Source organism: Anomaloglossus baeobatrachus, chromosome 8 (genome assembly GCF_048569485.1).
Source record: "Anomaloglossus baeobatrachus isolate aAnoBae1 chromosome 8, aAnoBae1.hap1, whole genome shotgun sequence".
Lineage (NCBI taxonomy): Eukaryota > Metazoa > Chordata > Amphibia > Anura > Aromobatidae > Anomaloglossus > Anomaloglossus baeobatrachus.
This window is the reverse complement of record NC_134360.1, coordinates 8,951,531-8,978,013: the sequence shown is the minus strand read 5'-3', so window position 1 is coordinate 8,978,013 and position 26,483 is coordinate 8,951,531. Positions and strand designations below refer to the sequence as shown.

Genomic DNA, 26,483 nt, shown 5'->3' with positions numbered 1-26,483 from the left:
ATTTGTTTTCCCTTGCAGATTTGATATTAAATCTGCAAGAAAAAAAGTGCAGCGTGTGCACACAGCCCAAGAAAAATAAAAAAACGGGCTGAGAACAGGAAGTAAGTGGATATAATAAAATAAACATTGCTGGCCTGTCTAGTCGCCCGCTGCGCCATTGTTCTGGTGCTGCAGGTATTCCTGAAGATATGATCTTACCTGCATTGTTCACGTGACTACGGCACTATAGCGAATCGCTGGCCTCCGAGGTGACGCTTGTGTGATCACTTGATCGCGGGGGCCAGAGACTGACTGTAAGTCAGGATATCAGATGATTAAATTATAATTATTCTTTGTGTTATTTTTCCTTTATGCTCTTAGCTCAATTTTTAAAACTGATTGCACTCCAGTGTAGCAGAGCTGCAATACCAGACCGAGCCTGGGGACAGGGTTGGCGCTGTTTCTGGAAAAAACAGCTTTTCTTTGTCGCTCCATTGGGAGACCCAGACAATTGGGTATATAGCTATGCCTCCGGAGGCCACACAAAGTATTACACTAAAAGTGTAAAGCCCCTCCCCTTCTGCCTATACACCCCCCGTGATCCCACGGGCTCCTCAGTTTTTATGCTTTGTGCGATGGAGGCAGACATGCACGCACAGCTCCACAGCTTAGTCAGCAGCAGCTGCTGAGTATGTCGGATGGAAGAAAAGAGGGCCCTTAACAGGGCCCCCAGCATGCTCCCTTCTCACCCCACTCTTGTCGGCGGTGTTGTTAAGGTTGAGGTATCCATTGCGGGTATGGAGGCTGGAGCCCACATGCTGTTTTCCTTCCCCATCCCCTTTAGGGCTCTGGGTGAAGTGGGATCCTAATCGGTCTCCAGGCACTGAGACCGTGCTCCATCCACAGCTCCTTGGGACTCTGCTGGATAAGGAGCCGAGTATCGTCAGGGACATGGCCCTGCTACTTTCAGGTACTCTGTGTCCCCGTGGGGACCGCGCACAGAAACACTCCAGCATTGCTGGGTGTGTTAGTGCGCCGGGGACCGCAGCGCTGACCGCGCTTGTGCCATCACACACTGCAGCGTGGCTGGGTGTGTTAGTTTACTGGGGACTACCGCGCTGACCGCCACTGCCATGTTTACTCTTCGGCGCGGCTGGGACTGTTAGTACGCCGGGGACTACCGCGCCGACCGCGCTTATACGGCGGCCGCGCTTATAACTTTAGTCCCCGGCTTTTGCGGCCTAGTCTCATTCTTTTCCCGCCCCCAGGCCTGCCAGTCAGGGGAAGGGCGGGACGCTGTACAGGACATCAGCACTGAGGGCTGGAACATGCTCTGCATACTCCACCCCCCTCACTGTGCACAGTGGGGCACCAGATTCCCGCACTTTCTAGGGCACGCCCACGGCCCCCTCCTCTCCTCAGGACGCCGGCAGCCATGTCCCAAGGTGGATCCTCCAATCTCCAGACTGGCGGCTAGATCCATAGTTGCAGTTGAAGATGGGGCTTCTCTCAAGGATGCCACTGACAGACAGATGGAGCTCTGGTTGAAATCCATCTATGAAGCTATCGGCGCGTCTTTTGCTCCAGCATTCGCAGCCGTATGGGCACTCCAAGCTATCTCAGCGGGTCAAGCGCAAATTGACGCACTCACACGTACGTCTGCGCCGCAAGTGGCGTCCATAACCTCTCAAACGTCGGCATTTGCGTCCTACGCTATTAATGCTGTCCTGGACTCTGCGAGCCGTACGGCGGTTGCAGCCGACAATTCGGTGGCAATACGCAGGGCCTTGTGGCTGCGGGAATGGAAGGCAGATTCGGCTTCCAAAAAGTGCTTAACCGGTTTGCCATTTTCTGGCGACCGTTTGTTTGGTGAGAGATTGGATGAAATCATCAAACAATCCAAGGGAAAGGAAACATCCTTACCCCAGGCCAAACCAAACATACCCCAACAGAGGAGGGGACAGTCGAGGTTTCGGTCCTTTCGGGGTGCGGGCAAGTCCCGATTCTCCTCGTTCAAAAGGCCTCAGAAGGATCAGAGGAACTCCGATTCATGGCGGTCTAAGTCACGCCCTAAAAAGACCGCCGGAGGTGCCGCTACCAAGGCGGCTTCCTCATGACTTACGGCCTCCTCACACCGCATCCTCGGTCGGTGGCAGGCTCTCCTGCTTTTGCGACACCTGGCTGCCACAGGTAAAAGACCGTTGGGTGAGAGACATTCTGTCTCACGGTTACAGGATAGAGTTCAGCTCTCGTCCTCCGACTCGATTCTTCAGAACATCTCCGCCTCCCGAGCGAGCCGATGCTCTTCTGCAGGCGCTGGGCACTCTGAAGGCAGAAGGAGTGGTGGTCCCTGTTCCTCTTCAGCAACAGGGTCACGGTTTTTACTCCAACCTGTTTGTGGTTCCAAAGAAGGACGGGTCTTTCCGTCCGGTCCTGGACCTAAAACTGCTCAACAAACACGTAAAGACCAGGCGGTTCCGGATGGAATCCCTCCGCTCCGTCATCGCCTCAATGTCCCAAGGAGATTTCCTTGCATCGATCGATATCAAAGTTGCTTATCTCCACGTACCGATTGCTCCAGAGCATCAGCGCTTCCTGCGCTTCGCCATAGGAGACGAACACCTTCAGTTCGTGGCACTGCCGTTCGGCCTGGCGACAGCCCCACGGGTTTTCACCAAGGTCATGGCTACAGTAGTAGCGGTCCTCCACTCTCAGGGTCACTCGGTGATCCCTTACTTAGACGATCTGCTGGTCAAGGCACCCTCTCAAGAGGCATGCCAGCACAGCCTCAACGCTACTCTGGAGACTCTCCAGAGTTTCGGGTGGATCATCAATTTTCCAAAGTCAAATCTGACACCGGCCCAATCGCTGACATACCTTGGCATGGAGTTTCATACCCTCTCAGCGATAGTGAAGCTTCCGCTGAACAAGCAGCATTCACTACAGACGGGGGTGCAATCCCTCCTTCAAGGTCAGTCACACCCCTTGAGGCGCCTCATGCACTTCCTGGGGAAGATGGTGGCAGCAATGGAGGCAGTCCCTTTCGCGCAGTTTCACCTGCGTCCTCTTCAATGGGACATCCTACGCAAATGGGACAGGAAGCCGACGTCCCTCGACAGGAACGTTTCCCTCTCTCAGGCAACCAAAGCTTCCCTTCGGTGGTGGCTTCTTCCCACTTCGTTATCGAAGGGGAAATCCTTCCTACCCCCATCCTGGGCGGTGGTCACGACGGACGCGAGTCTGTCAGGGTGGGGAGCAGTTTTTCTCCACCACAGGGCTCAGGGTACGTGGACTCTGCAAGAGTCCTCACTTCAGATCAATGTTCTGGAGATCAGGGCAGTGTATCTGGCCCTAAAAGCGTTCCAGCAGTGGCTGGAAGGCAAGCAGATCCGAATTCAGTCGGACAACTCCACAGCGGTGGCTTACATCAACCACCAAGGAGGAACACGCAGTCGGCAAGCCTTCCAGGAAGTCCGGCGGATTTTGATGTGGGTGGAAGCCACGGCCTCCACCATATCCGCAGTTCACATCCCGGGCGTGGCAAACTGGGAAGCAGATTTTCTCAGTCGCCAGGGCATGGACGCAGGGGAATGGTCCCTTCACCCGGACGTGTTTCAGGAGATCTGTTGCCGCTGGGGGATGCCGGACGTCGACCTAATGGCGTCCCGGCACAACAACAAGGTCACGGCATTCATGGCACGTTCTCACGATCACAGAGCTCTGGCGGCAGACTCCTTAGTTCAGGATTGGTCGCAGTTTCAACTCCCTTATGTGTTTCCTCCGCTGGCACTGTTGCCCAGAGTGTTACGCAAGATCAGGGCAGACTGCCGCCGCGCCATCCTCGTCGCTCCAGACTGGCCGAGGAGGTCATGGTACCCGGATCTGTGGCATCTCACGGTCGGCCAACCGTGGGCACTACCAGACCGACCAGACTTGCTGTCTCAAGGGCCGTTTTTCCATCTGAATTCTGCGGCCCTCAACCTGACTGTGTGGCCATTGAGTCCTGGATCTTAGCGTCTTCAGGGTTATCTCAAGAGGTCATTGCCACTATGAGACAGGCTAGGAAACCAACGTCCGCCAAGATCTACCACAGGACGTGGAAAATATTCCTGTCGTGGTGCTCTGCTCAGGGTTTTTCTCCCTGGCCATTTGCCTTGCCCACTTTTCTGTCCTTTCTTCAGTCCGGATTGGAAAAGGGTTTGTCACTCGGCTCCCTTAAGGGACAAGTCTCTGCGCTCTCTGTGTTTTTTCAGAAGCGCCTGGCCAGACTTCCACAGGTACGCACGTTCCTGCAGGGGGTTTGTCACATCGTCCCTCCTTACAAACGTCCGTTGGAACCCTGGGATCTGAACAGGGTGCTGATGGTTCTTCAGAAACCACCGTTCGAGCCAATGAGGGATATTTCTCTCGCACGCCTTTCGCAGAAAGTGGTTTTCCTAGTAGCAGTCACTTCACTTCGGAGAGTGTCTGAGCTAGCAGCGCTGTCATGCAAAGCCCCTTTCCTGGTTTTTCACCAGGACAAGGTGGTTCTGCGTCCGGTTCCGGAATTTCTCCCTAAGGTGGTATCCCCCTTTCATCTCAATCAGGATATCTCCTTACCTTCTTTTTGCCCTCATCCAGTTCACCAATGTGAAAAGGATTTGCACTTGTTAGATCTGGTGAGAGCACTCAGATTCTACATTTCTCGTACGGCGCCCCTGCGCCGCTCGGATGCACTCTTTGTCCTTGTCGCTGGCCAGTGTAAAGGGACACAAGCTTCCAAATCAACCCTGGCTCGGTGGATCAAGGAACCAATTCTCGAAGCTTATCGTTCCTCGGGGCTTCCGGTTCCATCAGGGCTGAAGGCCCATTCTACCAGGGCCGTGGGAGCGTCCTGGGCCTTGCGGCACCAGGCTACGGCTCAGCAGGTGTGTCAGGCAGCTACCTGGTCGAGCCTGCACACTTTCACGAAACACTATCAGGTGCATACCTATGCTTCGGCAGATGCCAGCCTAGGTAGGCGAGTCCTTCAGGCGGCGGTTGCCCACCTGTAGGACGGAGCCGTTACGGCTCTATTACGAGGTATTATTTTACCCACCCAGGGACTGCTTTTGGACGTCCCAATTGTCTGGGTCTCCCAATGGAGCGACAAAGAAGAAGGGAATTTTGTTTACTTAGCGTAAATTCCTTTTCTTCTAGCTCCAATTGGGAGACCCAGCACCCGCCCCTGTTTTTTTGTGTACACATGTTGTTCATGTTGAATGGTTTCAGTTCTCCGATATTCCTTCGGATTAAATTTACTTTAAACCTGTTTATAATTTTTTCCTCCTTCTTGCTTTTGCACCAAAACTGAGGAGCCCGTGGGAGCACGGGGGGTGTATAGGCAGAAGGGGAGGGGCTTTACACTTTTAGTGTAATACTTTGTGTGGCCTCCGGAGGCATAGCCTATACACCCAATTGTCTGGGTCTCCCAATTGGAGCTAGAAGAAAAGGAATTTACGGTAAGTAAACAAAATTCCCTTCTTTGTTTCTTTTTAATGTCTGGCAAATCAGACGTAAAGCAGACGCCTGTGGCAAACTACGAGAGTCCAGATCATGTTATTATAAGCTTTTTGAAACCAATTCGAGTAGTCCTATGATTAATAGCGCTACTCTTTCTTTGCTCCAGTTTCATCGCCTTCATGTTTTTTTGCTATTTTAAGCCATAGTCAGGTTTTATTTTATTTTTTTGTGAATGAAGCAATTAGAGATAATATTGCTAAATAAATAAAATTCTTCATTTTATCCGTGAATGCTTTTAATTTTTTTTTTATATTTTCCCTTTTCTTGTTTTTTTAGCCACATCAGCGGGACCAAACCTGACTGGGATAAAAAGAGCAAGTCACTGGGCAAAACAAAGAAGGATGCCCCAGACCAAGCCAAGGTGAGCTTACCATGGTGCCACGCCACGTGATATGGCAGAGACACGAGAAAGCTGTAAGGAGGCTTCCCAGCATCTCTGGTTATTGGGTTGCGTGCGTGCGTGCGTACAGGAGAATGTGGCTGCTTGTGTAGTTATGTATAGATGTAGCAAAGGTTATCATGACACAAATGCACTATCTTAATAAAGGGTCACAGAAGTTTCTGACTTATAAGGATCAGGATAACCACAATCCCCCCAGCTGCAGATCTCGGTCCCCGCTTTACCAACCCTTCCCAGGTCCAACGTTGAGTCTCCGCCGCTGCTTTTGGTATCTGTTGTTGTCTGCAGTGCTAACGTCCTGTCGTCAGTGCTGCAGCCAATCGGTGAGCTGACGACAGGAGACATTCAGAGCCACTGAGCTCATAATAGGCTGCAGCGCTGCTGACATAACATCGGAGACCAGGTACAGCAGCAAAGTCTCAGCGCTGGACCTGGGGAGGGTGTTTGGAAAAAAAACCTTTCTCTTTACTCAAATTACATATGGGGGCGTTTTTTTTAAACCAGAAAACCCACTTATGCAATTCACAATCCACTGTCCAATGGGACACATAAAAGGATACTTTTTTTTTATTCCTTGGTATCAAAATGCCTTGTTGTTTGAGTCAGGGTAACCTTTGCTAGATCAGTAGCTTTATTTCTATGTGTCATAATGCTAAATGCCCACCTGTAAAATGGAGGTGGTTTTAAGGGGGTCTGACAGTAATATGAAGATACATGTTATATAGGGAGGTAGTGATTTATCAAAGGGGGTCCGGCTGGATACAGGGGGGTCTTCTGACAGTAATATGGCCGGTACATGTTTTATATGGAGGCACTGATTTATCACAGGGGGTCTGGCTGGATACAGGGGGTCTTCTGACAGTGATATGCCCGATACATGTTATATATGGAGGTAGTGATTTATGACAGGGGGTCTGGCTGGATACAGGGGGTCTTCTGACAGTAATATGGCCGGTACATGTTTTATATGGAGACACTGATTTATGACAGGGGGTCCGGCTGGATACAGGGGGTCTTCTGACAGTAATATGGCCGGTACATGTTCTATATGGAGGCACTGATTTATCACAGGGGGTCCGGCTGGATACAGGGGGTCTTCTGACAGTAATATGGCCGGTACACGTTATATATGGAGGCAGTGATTTATCACAGGGGGTCCGGCTGGATACAGGGGGGTCTTCTGACAGTGAAATGGCCAGTACATGTTATATATGGAGGTAGTGATTTATGACAGGGGGTCCGGCTGGATACAGGGGGTCTTCTGACAGTAATATAGCCGGTACGTGTTATATATGGAGGTAGTGATTTATCACAGGGGGTCCGGCTGGATACAGGGGGTCTTCTGACAGTAATATAGCCAGTACATGTTATATATGGAGGCAGTGATTTATGACAGGGGGTCTGGCTGGATACAGGGGGGTCTTCAGGAGAGTTTTCTCTGATCTTTTTCGGCGGTTACCCCTATTGTGCTGATTTTCAGGACAGGTTGACTCAGATAATATTTTTATTTTCTTGCTTTCTCATTTACACAGACTGAAAATCCGTCTCCGGCCCAATCAGGATCCAAGGCTACAGAGAAGAAAGGCCACCAGGGGGCGCTACAGATCCCGTGCCTTCTCTCCATGCCCACCAGGAACCACATGGACATCACCACTCCTCCGCTGCCTCCGGTGGCCCCTGAAGTATTGAGAGTAGCGGAGCATCGTCACAAGAAAGGGTTAATGTACCCCTACATCTTTCACATCCTGACAAAGGTAAGCAGCGCTGCGTGCGGCAAACGTCCGGTGCCTGTAATAATGCGACTCCTGTACAGACTGGAGGATCGATTCTCCGGTGTCCGGCTATCGCCCGGGTCAGTAATCTGTGACCGCTGCACAAGAGGCCCGAGGATCTCCGGATCTCCTGATCTCCCGCCATTCTTGGCTCTTCATTTGAGTAGTCGGGCCGGTGAGACGTCATCATTGCGGCGTGACGCACACACGAGGACGCACAAGACCTCAAATTAAGAGCCAGGAATGGCGGGAGATCAGGAGATCCGGAGATCCTCGGGCCTCTCGTGCAGCGGTCACAGATTACTGACCCGGCTGATGGACCCGGAGTCCTGAGAATCGATCTTCCAGGTGCACAGACCGGTAATGGAATCCTTTTTTCGGTTGGATAATTGTATGTGTGATTTTGGAGTTTTCTACAGAAGTTTCCACAATTTTCTGTTTATATGAAAAAAAGTTATTTTTTTATGATTCCCACTATGAGCTTTTTCCCAATGTTTCTCTGCAGGCACACCAGGGCACGTGTTTATATACAGTATATATCTGTTTATTGAGGTTTTATGGATTCAAAGAACCCATTCCTAGCTGCAGTTGGTTTTGCAAAAAAACCCCAAAAACCTGCTTTAGGCTGTGTGCGCACGCTGCGTTTTTCATGAGTCTATGAGAATCCTGAAGTGCTGTGCACACGCTGCAGTTTTCATCCTTGCAGATTTTGGTGCAGAAATAAACTGCATCGAACGATTGACATGTCAATTCTTTTTGATTTTTTTTCCCCCAGTGTTTTCCCGATCTCAATGCACTAAAAAAATGCAGCAAAAAATACACTTTCTTTGTCGCTCCATTGGGAGACCCAGACAATTGGGTGTATAGGCTATGCCTCCGGAGGCCGCACAAAGTATTACACTAAAAGTGTAAAGCCCCTCCCCTTCTGCCTATACACCCCCCGTGCTCCCACGGGCTCCTCAGTTTTTATGCTTTGTGCGAAGGAGGCAGACATGCACGCACAGCTCCACAGATTGGTCAGCAGCAGCTGCTGACTATGTCGGATGGAAGAAAAGTGGGCCCATATAGGGCCCCCGGCATGCTCCCTTCTCACCCCACTCTTGTCGGCGGTGTTGTTAAGGTTGAGGTATCCATTGCGGGTACGGAGGCTGGAACCCACATGCTGTTTTCCTTGTCCATCCCCCTTAGGGCTCTGGGTGAAGTGGGATCCTATCGGTCTCCAGGCACTGAGACCGTGCTTCATCCACAACTCCTGAGGAGCCTGCTGGATAGGAGCCGGGTATCGTTCAGGGACATGGCCCTGCTACTTGGAGGTACTCTGTGTCCCCGTGGGGACCGCGCACAGCAACACTCCAGCATTGCTGGGTGTGCTAGTGCACCGGGGACCGCGGCGCTGACCGGGTTAAATGTGCCATTACACACTCAGCGTCGCTGAGTGTGTTTGTGTATGGGGACTACCGCGCTGACCGCCGCTGCCATGATTAACACTGCGGCGCGGCTGGGACTTGTAGTGCGCCGGGGACTTCCGCGCCGGCCGCGCTTATACGGCGGCCGCGCTTATTACTCGAGTCCCCGGCTTTTGCGGCCTAGTCTTTTTTCCTCCCACCCCCAGCCCTGACAGGCAGGGGAAGGGCGGGACGCTGTACAGGACGAGCAGCAATGAGGGCTGGAGCATGCTTTGCATACTCCACCCCCCTCACTGTGCACAGTGGGGCACCAGTTCCCGCACTTTCTTGGTCACGCCCACGGCTCCCTCCTCTCCTCAGGACGCCGGCAGCCATTCCTGTCAGCTCCTCGGACGCTGCAGAGGGGGACAAATTCTGGGAGACCCAGGCAGGGACTCTGGTGGCCTCACAACCGCTTTAAGCGGGTGGTAAGCAGCACCTGTGGTGCTAGCCCCATTGTGCAGTAGTGAAAAAAAGGGAACCAGCACGATCTGAAATTGGCATGCATCATATAAAAAGTGAAAATTCACAAATTTATTCCAACTGTACTATAATAAAAAAAATGAGATTTTTAGCAAATAATTGATCAATTTTTTGAGCCACCCCTGCCAACGTCACGGCAAATCTCAATAGGGGGGTCCTACTCTACATTCTGTATTTCATGTGCCATGCGGCCTCCTAGATAAAGTTAAAAGCAGAACCATAATGGAGCACACATACCTGCAACCTGTATATAGCCGCTTCCATGTTGCAAAAAAGGCACTTGTGGATAGAGACCAGCCCAGGTCCCAGCATGTGGAGCAAGCCCTACACATACCAGGACTATATCAGAACTGATCCTCCCAGTGTCAAACAGCAACCATTGATAAAGGCGGACCAGATCCAAGAATGGTGCTTAATTAGCATTGCCTGTGGAAAGGGGTGAGGTAACTGAGTCTGAACAGCTACCAACAGGAGGAATATATTGCAAGCCAAAATCAGGCGTGCATGGTATGGTGTTGGTCAGGCACCAGATTTGTAGCATAACTACAGTCAAAACAGAGAAAAAAAGGGAACCAGCACGATCTGAAATTGGCATGCATCATATAAAAAGTGAAAATTCACAAATTTATTCCAACTGTACTATAATAAAAAAATGAGATTTTTAGCAAATAATTGATCAATTTTTTGAGCCACCCCTGCCAACGTCACGGCAAATCTCAATAGGGGGGTCCTACTCTACATTCTGTATTTCATGTGCCATGCGGCCTCCTAGATAAAGTTAAAAGCAGAACCATAATGGAGCACACATACCTGCAACCTGTATATAGCCGCTTCCATGTTGCAAAAAAGGCACTTGTGGATAGAGACCAGCCCAGGTCCCAGCATGTGGAGCAAGCCCTACAACCGCTTTAGGCGGGTGGTAAGCAGCACCTGTGGTGCTAGCCCCATTGTGCAGTAGTGTAACATTATATGTTTATGGTATACATATTTTACACTGTATGGTGCACAGTTGATTTCTGGCTATATACCCTATTGTGTTACTCAGGGAAGATAATAGCATGGCGCCCACGAAAGGCAGGGGTGCCAAAACACAGGCTTACTATGCTGCCTGCGCCGCATGTACGACGCCGCTACCGGCAGGTGCCACTGACCCTCATTGTGTGCACTGCTCGGCCCCTGCGGCACTTACTCAGCCGGAGCCTCTGCTAAGAGGGGCCCAGGGGGAGCCACCTGCTGACACTGTCCAGGTGACGGGGACGGAGTTTGCAGTCTTTACGGATAAACTCTCTGAAACTATGGCTAAGATACTAGAAGCCTTGCAGTCCAGACCGGTATCTCAGCACAGGGACTCTGTTGAATCTTTGTCCCCTGGCCCCCCTCAGTTGGACCAACAATGTCCCCCCCGGGGTGTCTCATAGATCCCAGGCTGGGGGCTCTGACACAGACCCCAGCCCCAGACCGACTAAGCGAGCTCGCTGGGAAATTCCCTCGACATCATCATATTGTTCAGGGTCTCAGCGGGGGGAATCTCTGGTTGATGACGCGGAGACAGCTGATCAGGATTCTGATCCTGAGGCCGCTCTCAATCTTGATACTCCGGACGGGGACGCCATAGTGAACGATCTTATTGCGTCCATCAATCAAATGTTGGATATTTCTCCCTCAGCTCCTCCGGTGGAGGAGTCAGCTTCTCAGCAGGAGAAATTCCGTTTCAGGTTTCCCAAGCGTACACCGAGTATGTTTCTGGACCACTCTGATTTCAGAGAGGCAGTCCAGAATCACCATGATTGTCCAGATAAGCGTTTTTCTAAGCGCCTTAAGGATACACGTTATCCCTTTCCCCCTGACGTGGTCAAAGGTTGGACTCCGTGTCCCAAGGTGGATCCTCCAATCTCCAGACTGGCGGCTAGATCCATACTTGCAGTGGAAGATGGGGCTTCACTCAAAGATGCCACTGACAGGCAGATGGAGCTCTGGTTGAAATCCATCTATGAAGCTATCGGCGCTTCTTTTGCCCCAGCATTCGCAGCCGTATGGGCGCTACAAGCTATATCAGCAGGTCAAGCGCAAATTGACGCAGCCACACGCACGTCCGCGCCGCAGGTGGCGTCCATAACCTCTCAGACGTCGGCATTTGCGTCTTACGCTATTAATGCTGTCCTGGACTCTGCGAGCCGTACGGCGGTTGCATCCGCCAATTCGGTGGTACTCCGCAGGGCTTTGTGGCTACGGGAATGGAAGGCAGATTCTGCTTCCAAAAAGCGCTTAACCAGTTTGCCAATTTCTGGCGACCGATTGTTTGGCGAGCGTTTGGATGAAATCATCAAACAATCCAAGGGAAAGGATACATCCTTACCCCAGCCCAAACCGAACATACCCCAACAGAGGAGGGGGCAGTCGAGGTTTCGGTCCTTTCGGGGCGCGGGCAGGTCCCAATTCTCCTCGTCCAAAAGGCCTCAGAAAGATCAAAGGAACTCTGATTCATGGCGGTCTAAGTCACGTCCTAAAAAGACCACCGGAGATGCCGCTACCAAAGCGGCTTCCTCATGACTTTCGGCCTCCTCAATCCGCATCCTCGGTCGGTGGCAGGCTCTCCCGCTTTTGCGACACCTGGCTGCCACGGGTAAAAGACCGTTGGGTGAGAGACATTCTGTCTCACGGTTACAAGATAGAGTTCACCTCTCGTCCCCCGACTCGATTCTTCAGGTCATCCCCGCCTCCCGAGCGAGCCGAGGCTCTTATGCAGGCGCTGGGCACTCTGAAGGCAGAAGGAGTGGTGGTCCCTGTGCCCCTTCAGCAACAGGGTCACGGTTTTTACTCCAACCTGTTTGTGGTCCCAAAGAAGGACGGGTCTTTCCGTCCTGTCCTGGACCTGAAACTGCTCAACAAACACGTAAAGACCAGGCGGTTCCGGATGGAATCCCTCCGCTCCGTCATCGCCTCAATGTCCCAAGGAGATTTCCTTGCATCGATCGATATCAAAGATGCTTATCTCCACGTACCGATTGCTCCAGAGCACCAGCGCTTCTTGCGCTTCGCCATAGGAGACGAACACCTGCAGTTCGTGGCACTGCCGTTCGGCCTGGCAACAGCCCCACGGGTTTTCACCAAGGTTATGGCTACTGTAGTAGCGGTCCTCCACTCTCAGGGTCACTCGGTGATCCCTTACTTGGACGATCTGCTGATCAAGGCACCCTCTCAAGAGGCATGCCAACACAGCCTCGACGCTACTCTGGAGACTTTCCAGAGTTTCGGATGGATCATCAATTTTCCAAAGTCAAATCTGACACTGGCCCAATCGCTGACATATCTTGGCATGGAGTTTCATACCCTCTCAGCGATAGTGAAGCTTCCGCTGGTCAAGCAGCGTTCACTACAGAAAGGGGTGCAATCTCTCCTTCAAGGTCAGGCACACCCCTTGAGGCGCCTCATGCACTTCCTGGGGAAGATGGTGGCAGCAATGGAGGCAGTCCCTTTCGCGCAGTTTCACCTGCGTCCTCTTCAATGGGACATCCTACGCAAATGGGACAGGAAACCGACGTCCCTCGACAGGAACGTCTCCCTCTCTCAGGCGACCAAAGCTTCCCTTCGGTGGTGGCTTCTTCCCACTTCATTATCGAAGGGGAAATCCTTCCTACCCCCATCCTGGGCGGTGGTCACGACGGACGCAAGTCTGTCAGGGTGGGGAGCGGTTTTTCTCCACCACAGGGCTCAGGGTACGTGGTCCCAGCAAGAGTCCTCACTTCAGATCAATGTTCTGGAAATACGGGCAGTGTATCTTGCCCTGAAAGCGTTCCAGCAGTGGCTGGAAGGCAAGCAGATCCGAATTCAGTCGGACAATTCCACAGCGGTGGCATACATCAACCACCAAGGCGGCACACGCAGTCGGCAAGCCTTCCAGGAAGTCCGGCGGATTTTGATGTGGGTGGAAGCCACGGCCTCCACCATCTCTGCAGTTCACATCCCAGGCGTGGAAAACTGGGAAGCAGATTATCTCAGTCGCCAGGGCATGGACGCAGGGGAATGGTCCCTTCACCCGGACGTGTTTCAGGAGATCTGTTGCCGCTGGGGGGTGCCGGACGTCGACCTCATGGCGTCCCGGCACAACAACAAGGTACCGACGTTCATGGCACGGTCTCAAGATCCCAGAGCTATGGCGGCAGACGCCTTAGTTCAGGATTGGTCGCAGTTTCAGCTCCCTTATGTGTTCCCTCCGCTGGCACTGTTGCCCAGAGTGTTACGCAAGATCAGGGCCGACTGCCGCCGCGTCATCCTCGTCGCTCCAGACTGGCCGAGGAGGTCGTGGTACCCGGATCTGTGGCATCTCACGGTCGGCCAACCGTGGGCACTACCAGACCGACCAGACTTGCTGTCTCAAGGGCCGTTTTTCCATCTGAATTCTGCGGCCCTCAACCTGACTGTGTGGCCATTGAGTCCTGGATCCTAGCGTCTTCAGGATTATCTCAAGAGGTCATTGCCACTATGAGACAGGCTAGGAAACCAACGTCCGCCAAGATCTACCACAGGACGTGGAAAATTTTCCTGTCGTGGTGCTCTGCTCAGGGTTTTTCTCCCTGGCCTTTTGCCTTGCCCACTTTTCTGTCCTTCCTTCAATCTGGACTGGAAAAGGGTTTGTCGCTCGGCTCCCTTAAGGGACAAGTCTCAGCGCTCTCTGTGTTTTTCCAGAAGCGCCTAGCCAGACTTCCACAGGTACGCACGTTCCTGCAGGGGGTTTGTCACGTTGTTCCTCCTTACAAGCGTCCGTTAGAACCCTGGGATCTGTACAGGGTGCTGATGGTTCTTCAGAAACCACCATTCGAGCCAATGAGGGATATTTCTCTCTCACGCCTTTCGCAGAAAGTGGTTTTCCTAGTAGCAGTCACATCACTTCGGAGAGTGTCTGAGCTAGCAGCGCTGTCATGCAAAGCCCCTTTCCTGGTGTTTCACCAGGACAAGGTGGTTCTGCGTCCGGTTCCGGAATTTCTCCCTAAGGTGGTATCCCCCTTTCATCTCAATCAGGATAATAATAATAATAATAATAATAATAATAATAATAATCTTTATTTCTATAGCGCCAACATATTCCGTAGCGCTTTACAATTCAGGAGGATCATATACAAACAAGTAACAGTTATAGAAATACAATATTTAGAGGGGAAAAAATACAACCCTGCTCGTGAGAGCTTACAATCTACAATGAGATGGGGGGAGAGGCAAGGTTCAAGTGCTTATTTACAATGACAATCCAGCCATCTCACGGAAATGGGGCTGGATAATGGTTTCCTGGACCAGTGGGCCCGAGCCTTGAGATGCCTTTGGGTGCCATGGAGTTTGATGTGGAGCTATGTTGTGAGAGGTTGTAGAGGGACTATGTGAATCGAATCTGATTAGGGAGTGTGATAGGCCGCCCTAAAAAGATGCGTCTTTAGGGTGCGTCTGAAGCTGAGTAAGTTGTGATTTGTCCTAACTTCTTGGGGTAGAGCGTTCCAGAGGGTTGGTGCAGCTCGGAAGAAGTCTTGGATCCGGGAGTGGGAGGTTCGAATTAGTGTGGATGTTAGTCGAAAGTTGCTTCCAGAGTGTAGAGAACGGGTGGACTGATAGACAGAGAGGAGGGTGGAGATGTAGGGGGGTGCTGCACTGTGGAGAGCTTTGTGGGCGAGAACAAGCAGTTTGAATTGGATCCTATGATATATGGGCAGCCAGTGCAATGACTGGCACAGAGCAGAGGCATCCGAGTAGCGGTTAGCCAGATAGGTGACCCTGGCTGCTGCATTAAGGATTGACTGTAGAGGAGAGAGTCTAGTTAGGGGGAGACCAATTAATAGAGAGTTACAGTAGTCCAAGCGAGAGTGGATCAGGGCCACGGTGAGGGTTTTTGTCGTTTCCATTGTGAGAAAGGGGCGGATTCTAGAGATGTTCTTGAGGTGCAAGCGGCAGGTGCGGGCAAGAGATTGTATGTGGGAGGTGAAGGAGAGATCAGTGTCAAGTATAACCCCCAGGCAGCGGGCTTGCGGCCTAGGACTTATCGTTGTGCCACACACAGAGAGGGAGATGTCAGGTTGAGGAAAGTTGGAAGATGGAGGGAAAAGAAGAAGTTCAGTTTTGGAAAGGTTAAGTTTCAGATAGAGAGCAGACATGGTGTTGCAAACTGCAGTCAGGCAGTCACTGGTGTTCTGTAGTACAGCGGGGGTGAGCTCAGGGGAGGAGGTGTATAGCTGTGTGTCATCAGCATAAAGATGGTACTGAAAGCCAAATCTGCTGATGGTCTGTCCAATTGGGGCAGTGTAGAGGGAGAAAAGAAGAGGGCCAAGGACTGAACCTTGAGGGACCCCAACAGTGAGAGGAAGAGGAGAAGATGTGGAGCCAGCAAATGATACACTGAATGAGCGGCCAGAAAGATAGGAAGAGAACCAGGAGAGCACAGTGTCCTTTAGGCCGATAGAGTGGAGCATAGAGAGAAGGAGATGGTGGTCAACAGTGTCAAAGGCAGCAGAAAGGTCAAGAAGAATAAGCAGAGAGTGGTCACCGTTACGTTTTGCTGTCAATAGGTCATTGGTCACTTTGACAAGGGCAGTTTCTGTTGAGTGTAAAGGGCGGAAGCCAGACTGTAAAGGATCTAGAAGAGAGTGAGAGGAGAGGTAGCGGGTGAGACGAGAGTAGACCAGGCGCTCCAAGAGTTTAGAGATGAAGGAGAGATTGGAGACTGGTCTGTAGTTGCTTGTGCAGGACGGATCGAGAGAAGGTTTTTTTAATAATGGAGTAATGATAGAGTGTTTGAGGGAGGAGGGGAAGATACCCGAAGAGAGAGAGAGATTGAAGATTTTAGTTAGGTGAGTGGCGACAACCGGAGAGAGAGACTGGAGTAGAGGTGTGGGGAAGGGATCAGTAGGGCAAGTTGTAGGACGAGAGGAGGATAGGAGCCTGGAGACTTCCTCCTCTGTGACTGGGTCAAATGTGGAAAGTGAGCTGGATGGGATATGGGGAGGGATGGGATTCACAGGGCTTGGTGGCTGGGAGCTGATCTCTTGGCGGATGTTTTTAATTTTCTCTGTGAAATACGAGGCCAGGTCATCAGCATGAAGGGCTGTGACAGGGGTCTGTACTTTGGGACTGAGGAGGGAGTGAAAGGTGTCAAAGAGTTTTTTTGGATTGTTGGCAAGTGAGGAAACAAGGTTGGTGAAGTAGGTCTGTTTGGCGAGGTGAAGGGAATAGTTATAGGTCCTTAACATGAACTTGTAGTGGATGAAGTTTTCTGGTGTGCGGGTTTTCCTCCATAGGCGTTCGGCGCTCCTGGAGCATCGCTGGAGAAATCGAGTTTGTGATGTGAGCCAGGGCTGTTTTACTCTGCGTTTGGTCTTTCTGAGGGTGAGGGGCGCTACTTGGTCTAGCGTAGTCCTGAGTGTGTCATTGTAGTGCTTTACAGCCAGATCAGGACAGGAAAGTGAGGAGATAGGGGACAATGATGCGTGTAAAGAGTCTGTAAGTGTCTGAGAATCGATGGCCTGTAGGTTTCTGAATGTGTGATAGGTGGGAGTGTGCTGGGGCGGACGAGGGTTTGTGAGCTTGAAGGAGAGGATGTTGTGGTCAGAGAGGGGAAGAGGTGAGTTGTCAAAGTCAGAGATTGAGCAGAGGCGGATAAAGACCAGGTCAAGGGTGTTACCATCTTCATGTGTCTCAGAGGATGAGAGCTGTGAGAGGCCAAGGGAGGTGGTGAGAGATAGAAGCTGGGATGCAGAAGGGGAGGAGGGGCTGTTCATGGGGATGTTAAAGTCTCCTAGGATCAGGGTTGGTAACTCTGAGGACATGAAGTGTGACAGCCAGGCTGAAAAGTGGTCAAGGAACTGGGTGGGTGAGCCTGGTGGACGGTATATGACAGCTACTCTGAGGGAGAGGGGATGGAAGAGCCTGATGGTGTGGACCTCAAAGGATGGGAATGAGAGTGATGGAGCTGGGGGGATGACCTGGAAAGTGCACTGTGGGGACAGTAGTAAGCCGACTCCACCACCATGTCTGTTTCCAGGTCTTGGTGAATGGGAAAAGTGTAAACCACCATGAGAGATGGCAGCAGGGGAAGTAGTATCAGAATCCTGAATCCAGGTTTCAGTTAGGCCTAGTAAGTTAAGAGAGTTATTGAGAAAGAGGTTGTGGATGTAAGGAAGCTTGTTACATACGGACCGTGGATTCCATAGAGCACAATTAAAAGAGGGAAGCGAGGGTGTACAGGGAATGTTAATAATATTATCAGGGTTTCTATGGGAGGTGGGGGAGGGGGTAAAGTTAGCCTGGGGTGGACCGGGATTAGGAGAGATATCACCTGAAAGAAGTAGGAGTAGAAGGAGAAAGGTCAGATGGTTTTTGGACTTGTGGCATGGCTTTTTTTGGAAGTCCCTGGAGCTTGATTGAGTCAGATTATTAAGATAGGTGAAAAGAGCCTGGGAGCTGTACATAGGAGAGGGGAGGAGAGAGGGGCTGATGTGGATGAGTGGTGATGGAGGGGGGACAGGGCGGTGAAAGTGAACAGAAAAAGCACATAGGATGATAGAGAGTGAAATAATAGTTAAGGTTAAAACAGATGGCGTCAAAGAGTAATTTACCTGCAGACTCCTGCCCTGACTAACTGCCATTGAGGTAACTGCCCAGCACTTCGCAATGATGGCACTTAGCAAGAGATGACATGCATGCAACACCCCGCATGCATGCACCCCTTAAGAAAGACACAAATATATAGGGCTGACTAGAGAGGTAGGTGAGGTATCTCCTTACCCTCTTTTTGTCCTCATCCAGTTCACCAATGTGAAAAGGATTTGCACTTGTTAGATCTGGTGAGAGCACTCAGACTCTACATTTCTCGTACGGCGCCCCTGCGCCGCTCGGATGCACTCTGTCCTGGTCGCTGGCCAGCGTAAAGGGTCACAGGCTTCCAAATCAACCCTGGCTCGGTGGATCAAGGAGCCAATTCTCGAAGCTTACCGTTCTGCTGGGCTTCCGGTTCCCTCAGGGCTGAAGGCCCATTCTACCAGAGCCGTGGGCGCGTCCTGGGCATTGCGGCACCAGGCTACGGCTCAGCAGGTGTGTCAGGCGGCTACCTGGTCGAGCCTGCACACTTTCACGAAACACTATCAGGTGCATACCTATGCTTCGGCGGATGCCAGCCTAGGTAGACGAGTCCTTCAGGCGGCGGTTGCCCACCTGTAGGAAGGGGCCGTTTTACAGCTCTATTACGAGGTATTATTTTACCCACCCAGGGACTGCTTTTGGACGTCCCAATTGTCTGGGTCTCCCAATAGAGCGACAAAGAAGAAGGGAATTTTGTTTACTTACCGTAAATTCCTTTTCTTCTAGCTCCAATTGGGAGACCCAGCGCCCGCCCCTGTTTTTTTGTGTACACATGTTGTTCATGTTGAATGGTTTCAGTTCTCCGATATTCCTTCGGATTGAATTTACTTTAAACCAGTTTATAATTTTTTCCTCCTTCTTGCTTTTGCACCAAAACTGAGGAGCCCGTGGGAGCACGGGGGGTGTATAGGCAGAAGGGGAGGGGCTTTACACTTTTAGTGTAATACTTTGTGCGGCCTCCGGAGGCATAGCCTATACACCCAATTGTCTGGGTCTCCCAATTGGAGCTAGAAGAAAAGGAATTTACGGTAAGTAAACAAAATTCCCTTCTTTTCCGCAGCGTTTTTCCTGCCAAGAGACAGTTTTGGTGCAGAAAATCTGCATCTACATCAGCAATGTGGGAACATACCTATATTCTATTGAATCCAGAAAACCCCTTTACTCCATTGCATGAACCAATATGTTGCTGTTGGGAAACAGTCAGCAAGATCTGAAGATTTTTGTTATGTAGAGGTTAATGTTTCTCGTGTAAATTGCAGGCGGTGCTGGAGAGGAGCCGCACTGTGAGGGTTGTGATTTGCTTTACTAATATTATTTGTATTCTTATGAAAGGGAGAAATAAAGATTCCAGTTACAATTGAAGATGAAGCCAACAAGGATCTCCCTCCGGCCGCCATCCTGTACAGAGCCGTGCGCCAGTATGTCTACGGGGTCCTGTTCAGCCTGGCAGAGAGCAGGAAGAAAACCGAGCGCCTGGCATTCAGGAAGAACAGAATGCCGCCAGACCGTAAGTGATCCTGCAAGGGAAATGGCCATTAATGGCGTCACTACCGTGGACTCTCCCGGTGACAGAAGGCAAAGCTGACGTCCAGTGGATCTACTGTAGGCAGTGCAGCTGCATCTAGTGATCTACCGTAGGCAGTGCAGCTGACGTCCAGTGGATCTACAATAGGCAGTGCAGCTGCGTCCAGTGATCTACTGTAGGCGGTGCAGCTGCGTCTAGTGATATACTGTAGGCAGTGCAGCTGCGTCCAGTGATCTACTGTAGGCAGTGCAGCTGCGTCCAGTGATCTACTGTAGGCAGTGCAGCTCCGTCTAGTGATCTACTGTAGGCAGTGCAGCTGTGTGTAGTGATCTACTGTAGGCAGTGCAGCTATGTCTAGTGATCTCCTGTAGGCCGTGCAGCTGCGTCCATTGGATCTACTGTAGGCAGTGCAGCTGCGTCTAGTGATCTACTGTAGGCGGTGCAGCTGCGTCTACTGATCTACTGTAGGCAGTGCAGCTGCTACTAGTGATCTACTGTAGGCAGTGCAGCTGCGTCTAGTGATCTACTGTAGGCAGTGCAGCTGCGTCTAGTGATCTACTGTAGGCAGTGCAGCTGTGTCTAGTGATCTACTGTAGGCAGTGCCGCTGTGTCTAGTGATCTACTGTAGGCAGTGCAGCTGTGTCTAGTGATCTACTGTAGGCAGTGCAGCTGCGTCCATTGGATCTACTGTAGGCAGTGCAGCTGTGTCCATTGGATCTACTGTAGGCAGTGCAGCTGCGCCCATTGGATCTACTGTAGCCAGTGCAGCTGTGCCCATTGGATCTACTGTAGGCAGTGCAGCTGCGCCCATTGGATCTACTGTAGGCGGTGCAGCTGCGTCCACTGATCTACTGTAGGCGGTGCAGCTGCGTCCAGCGATCTACTGTAGGCGGTGCAGCTGCGTCCAGTGATCTACTGTAGGCGGTGCAGCTGCGTCCACTGATCTACTGTAGGCAGTGCAGCTGCGTCTAGTGATCTACTGTAGGCCGTGCAGCTGCGTCCACTGATCTACTGTAGGCAGTGCAGCTGCATCTAGTGATCTACTGTAGGCTGTGCAGCTGCGTCTAGTGATCTACTGTAGGCTGTGCAGCTGCGTCTAGTGATGTACTGTAGGAAGTGCAGCTGCGTCCATTGGATCTACTGTAGGCGGTGCAGCTGCGTCTAGTGATCTACTGTAGACGGTGCAGCTGCGTCTAGTGATTTACTGTAGGCAGTGCAACTGTGTCCATTGGATCTATTGTAGGCAGTGCAGCTGCATCTAGTGATCTACTGTAGGCAGTGCAGCTGCGTCTAGTGATCTACTGTAGGCTGTGCAGCTGCGTCCACTGATCTACTGTAGGCCACGCAGCTGTGTCTAGTGATCTACTGTAGGCTGTGCAGCTGTGTCTAGTGATCTACTGTAGGCTGTGCAGCTGCGTCCAGTGATCTACTGTTGGCTGTGCAGCTGCGTCTAGTGATCTACTGTAGGCGGTGCAGCTGCGTCTAGTGATCTACTGTAGGCGGTGCGGCTGTGTCTAGTAATCTACTGTAGGCTGTGCAGCTGCGTCCACTGATCTACTGTAGGCAGTGCAGCTGTGTCTAGTGATCTACTGTAGGCGGTGCGGCTGTGTCTAGTAATCTACTGTAGGCTGTGCAGCTGCGTCCACTGATCTACTGTAGGCTGTGCAGCTGCGTCCAGTGATCTACTGTAGGCGGTGCAGCTGTGTCCACTGATCTACTGTAGGCGGTGCAGCTGTGTCTAGTGATCTACTGTAGGCGGTGCAGCTGTGTTTAGTGATCTACTGTAGGCGGTACAGCTGTGTCTAGTGATCTACTGTAGGCGGTACAGCTGCGTCTAGTGATCTACTGTAGGCCGTGCAGCTGCGTCTAGTGATCTACTGTAGGCCGTGCAGCTGCGTCTAGTGATCTACTGTAGGCCGTGCAGCTGCGTCTAGTGATCTACTGTAGGCTGTGCAGCTGCATCTAGTGATCTACTGTAGGCAGTGCAGCTGTCTAGTGATCTGCTGTAGGCAGTGCAGCTGCGTCTAGTGATCTACTGTAGGAAGTGCAGCTGCGTCCATTGGATCTACTGTAGGCGGTGCAGCTGCGTCTAGTGATCTACTGTAGACGGTGCAGCTGCGTCTAGTGATTTACTGTAGGCAGTGCAACTGTGTCCATTGGATCTATTGTAGGCAGTGCAGCTGCATCTAGTGATCTACTGTAGGCAGTGCAGCTGCGTCTAGTGATCTACTGTAGGCTGTGCAGCTGCGTCCACTGATCTACTGTAGGCCATGCAGCTGTGTCTAGTGATCTACTGTAGGCTGTGCAGCTGTGTCTAGTGATCTACTGTAGGCTGTGCAGCTGCGTCCAGTGATCTACTGTTGGCTGTGCAGCTGCGTCTAGTGATCTACTGTAGGCGGTGCAGCTGCGTCTAGTGATCTACTGTAGGCGGTGCGGCTGTGTCTAGTAATCTACTGTAGGCTGTGCAGCTGCGTCCACTGATCTACTGTAGGCAGTGCAGCTGTGTCTAGTGATCTACTGTAGGCGGTGCGGCTGTGTCTAGTAATCTACTGTAGGCTGTGCAGCTGCGTCCACTGATCTACTGTAGGCTGTGCAGCTGCGTCCAGTGATCTACTGTAGGCGGTGCAGCTGTGTCCACTGATCTACTGTAGGCGGTGCAGCTGTGTCTAGTGATCTACTGTAGGCGGTGCAGCTGTGTTTAGTGATCTACTGTAGGCGGTACAGCTGTGTCTAGTGATCTACTGTAGGCGGTACAGCTGCGTCTAGTGATCTACTGTAGGCCGTGCAGCTGCGTCTAGTGATCTACTGTAGGCCGTGCAGCTGCGTCTAGTGATCTACTGTAGGCCGTGCAGCTGCGTCTAGTGATCTACTGTAGGCTGTGCAGCTGCATCTAGTGATCTACTGTAGGCAGTGCAGCTGTCTAGTGATCTGCTGTAGGCAGTGCAGCTGCGTCTAGTGATCTACTGTAGGAGGTGCAGCTGTGTCTAGTGATCTACTGTAGGCAGTGCAGCTGCGTCCAGTGATCTACTGTAGGCAGTGCATCTGCGTCTAGTGATCTACTGTAGGCGGTGCGGCTGTGTCTAGTAATCTACTGTAGGCTGTGCAGCTGCGTCCACTGATCTACTGTAGGCAGTGCAGCTGTGTCTAGTGATCTACTGTAGGCGGTGCGGCTGTGTCTAGTAATCTACTGTAGGCTGTGCAGCTGCGTCCACTGATCTACTGTAGGCTGTGCAGCTGCGTCCAGTGATCTACTGTAGGCGGTGCAGCTGCGTCCACTGATCTACTGTAAGCGGTGCAGCTGTGTCTAGTGATCTACTGTAGGCGGTGCAGCTGTGTTTAGTGATCTACTGTAGGCGGTACAGCTGTGTCTAGTGATCTACTGTAGGCGGTACAGCTGCGTCTAGTGATCTACTGTAGGCCGTGCAGCTGCGTCTAGTGATCTACTGTAGGCCGTGCAGCTGCGTCTAGTGATCTACTGTAGGCCGTGCAGCTGCGTCTAGTGATCTACTGTAGGCTGTGCAGCTGCATCTAGTGATCTACTGTAGGCAGTGCAGCTGTCTAGTGATCTGCTGTAGGCAGTGCAGCTGCGTCTAGTGATCTACTGTAGGAGGTGCAGCTGTGTCTAGTGATCTACTGTAGGCAGTGCAGCTGCGTCCAGTGATCTACTGTAGGCAGTGCATCTGCGTCTAGTGATCTACTGTAGGCGGTGCAGCTGCGTCTAGTGATCTACTGTAGGCTGTGCAGCTGCGTCCAGTGATCTACTGTAGGCAGTGCAGCTGCGTCTAGTGATCTACTGTAGGCTGTGCAGCTGCATCTAGTGATCTACTGTAGGCAGTGCAGCTGTCTAGTGATCTGCTGTAGGCAGTGCAGCTGCGTCTAGTGATCTACTGTAGGAAGTGCAGCTGCGTCCATTGGATCTACTGTAGGCGGTGCAGCTGCGTCTAGTGATCTACTGTAGACGGTGCAGCTGCGTCTAGTGATTTACTGTAGGCAGTGCAACTGTGTCCATTGGATCTATTGTAGGCAGTGCAGCTGCATCTAGTGATCTACTGTAGGCAGTGCAGCTGCGTCTAGTGATCTACTGTAGGCTGTGCAGCTGCGTCCACTGATCTACTGTAGGCCACGCAGCTGTGTCTAGTGATCTACTGTAGGCTGTGCAGCTGTGTCTAGTGATCTACTGTAGGCTGTGCAGCTGCGTCCAGTGATCTACTGTTGGCTGTGCAGCTGCGTCTAGTGATCTACTGTAGGCGGTGCAGCTGCGTCTAGTGATCTACTGTAGGCGGTGCGGCTGTGTCTAGTAATCTACTGTAGGCTGTGCAGCTGCGTCCACTGATCTACTGTAGGCAGTGCAGCTGTGTCTAGTGATCTACTGTAGGCGGTGCGGCTGTGTCTAGTAATCTACTGTAGGCTGTGCAGCTGCGTCCACTGATCTACTGTAGGCTGTGCAGCTGCGTCCAGTGATCTACTGTAGGCGGTGCAGCTGTGTCCACTGATCTACTGTAGGCGGTGCAGCTGTGTCTAGTGATCTACTGTAGGCGGTGCAGCTGTGTTTAGTGATCTACTGTAGGCGGTACAGCTGTGTCTAGTGATCTACTGTAGGCGGTACAGCTGCGTCTAGTGATCTACTGTAGGCCGTGCAGCTGCGTCTAGTGATCTACTGTAGGCCGTGCAGCTGCGTCTAGTGATCTACTGTAGGCCGTGCAGCTGCGTCTAGTGATCTACTGTAGGCTGTGCAGCTGCATCTAGTGATCTACTGTAGGCAGTGCAGCTGTCTAGTGATCTGCTGTAGGCAGTGCAGCTGCGTCTAGTGATCTACTGTAGGAGGTGCAGCTGTGTCTAGTGATCTACTGTAGGCAGTGCAGCTGCGTCCAGTGATCTACTGTAGGCAGTGCATCTGCGTCTAGTGATCTACTGTAGGCGGTGCGGCTGTGTCTAGTAATCTACTGTAGGCTGTGCAGCTGCGTCCACTGATCTACTGTAGGCAGTGCAGCTGTGTCTAGTGATCTACTGTAGGCGGTGCGGCTGTGTCTAGTAATCTACTGTAGGCTGTGCAGCTGCGTCCACTGATCTACTGTAGGCTGTGCAGCTGCGTCCAGTGATCTACTGTAGGCGGTGCAGCTGCGTCCACTGATCTACTGTAAGCGGTGCAGCTGTGTCTAGTGATCTACTGTAGGCGGTGCAGCTGTGTTTAGTGATCTACTGTAGGCGGTACAGCTGTGTCTAGTGATCTACTGTAGGCGGTACAGCTGCGTCTAGTGATCTACTGTAGGCCGTGCAGCTGCGTCTAGTGATCTACTGTAGGCCGTGCAGCTGCGTCTAGTGATCTACTGTAGGCCGTGCAGCTGCGTCTAGTGATCTACTGTAGGCTGTGCAGCTGCATCTAGTGATCTACTGTAGGCAGTGCAGCTGTCTAGTGATCTGCTGTAGGCAGTGCAGCTGCGTCTAGTGATCTACTGTAGGAGGTGCAGCTGTGTCTAGTGATCTACTGTAGGCAGTGCAGCTGCGTCCAGTGATCTACTGTAGGCAGTGCATCTGCGTCTAGTGATCTACTGTAGGCGGTGCAGCTGCGTCTAGTGATCTACTGTAGGCTGTGCAGCTGCGTCCAGTGATCTACTGTAGGCAGTGCAGCTGCGTCTAGTGATCTACTGTAGGCTGTGCAGCTGCGTCTAGTAATCTACTGTAAGCTGTGCAGCTGCGTCCAGTGATCTACTGTAGGCAGTGCAGCTGCGTCTAGTGATCTACTGTAGGCTGTGCAGCTGCGTCTAGTAATCTACTGTAAGCTGTGCAGCTGCGTCCAGTGATCTACTGTAGGCAGTGCAGCTGCGTCTAGTGATCTACTGTAGGCAGTGCAGCTGCGTCCAGTGATCTACTGTAGGCGGTGCATCTGCGTCCACTGATCTACTGTAGGCGGTGCAGCTGCGTCCACTGATCTACTGTAGACGGTGCAGCTGTGTCTAGTGATTTACTGTAGGCGGTGCAGCTGTGTCTAGTGATCTACTGTAGGCGGTACAGCTGTGTCTAGTGATCTGCTGTAGGCGGTACAGCTGCGTCTAGTGATCTACTGTAGGCCGTGCAGCTGCGTCTAGTGATCTACTGTAGGCAGTGCAGCTGCGTCCAGTGATCTACTGTAGGCGGTGCATCTGCGTCCACTGATCTACTGTAGGCGGTGCAGCTGCGTCCACTGATCTACTGTAGGCGGTGCAGCTGCGTCCACTGATCTACTGTAGGCGGTGCAGCTGCGTCCACTGATCTACTGTAGGCGGTGCAGCTGCGTCCACTGATCTACTGTAGGCGGTGCAGCTGCGTCCACTGATCTACTGTAGGCGGTGCAGCTGTGTCTAGTGATCTACTGTAGGCGGTACAGCTGTGTCTAGTGATCTACTGTAGGCGGTACAGCTGCGTCTAGTGATCTACTGTAGGCGGTGCATCTGCGTCCACTGATCTACTGTAGGCGGTGCAGCTGCGTCCACTGATCTACTGTAGGCGGTGCAGCTGTGTCTAGTGATCTACTGTAGGCGGTGCATCTGTGTTTAGTGATCTACTGTAGGCGGTACAGCTGTGTCTAGTGATCTACTGTAGGCGGTACAGCTGCGTCTAGTGATCTACTGTAGGCCGTGCAGCTGCGTCTAGTGATCTACTGTAGGTCGTGCAGCTGCGTCTAGTGATCTACTGTAGGCCGTGCAGCTGCGTCTAGTGATCTACTGTAGGCCGTGCAGCTGCGT

At 51.9% G+C, this 26,483-nt stretch overlaps 1 protein-coding gene across 1 annotated transcript in view; it reads left to right on the top strand.

The window, feature by feature from the left end:
* FAM120A (family with sequence similarity 120 member A) overlaps positions 1-26,483 on the top strand; it is a 138,280-nt gene that overhangs the window by 85,607 nt on the left and 26,190 nt on the right. The window contains exons 8-10 of the mRNA XM_075321280.1: positions 5,797-5,881; positions 7,453-7,674; positions 19,569-19,743. Of these exons, the coding sequence (XP_075177395.1) occupies positions 5,797-5,881; positions 7,453-7,674; positions 19,569-19,743 (482 nt within the window). The remainder of the gene's footprint in view (positions 1-5,796; positions 5,882-7,452; positions 7,675-19,568; positions 19,744-26,483) is intronic.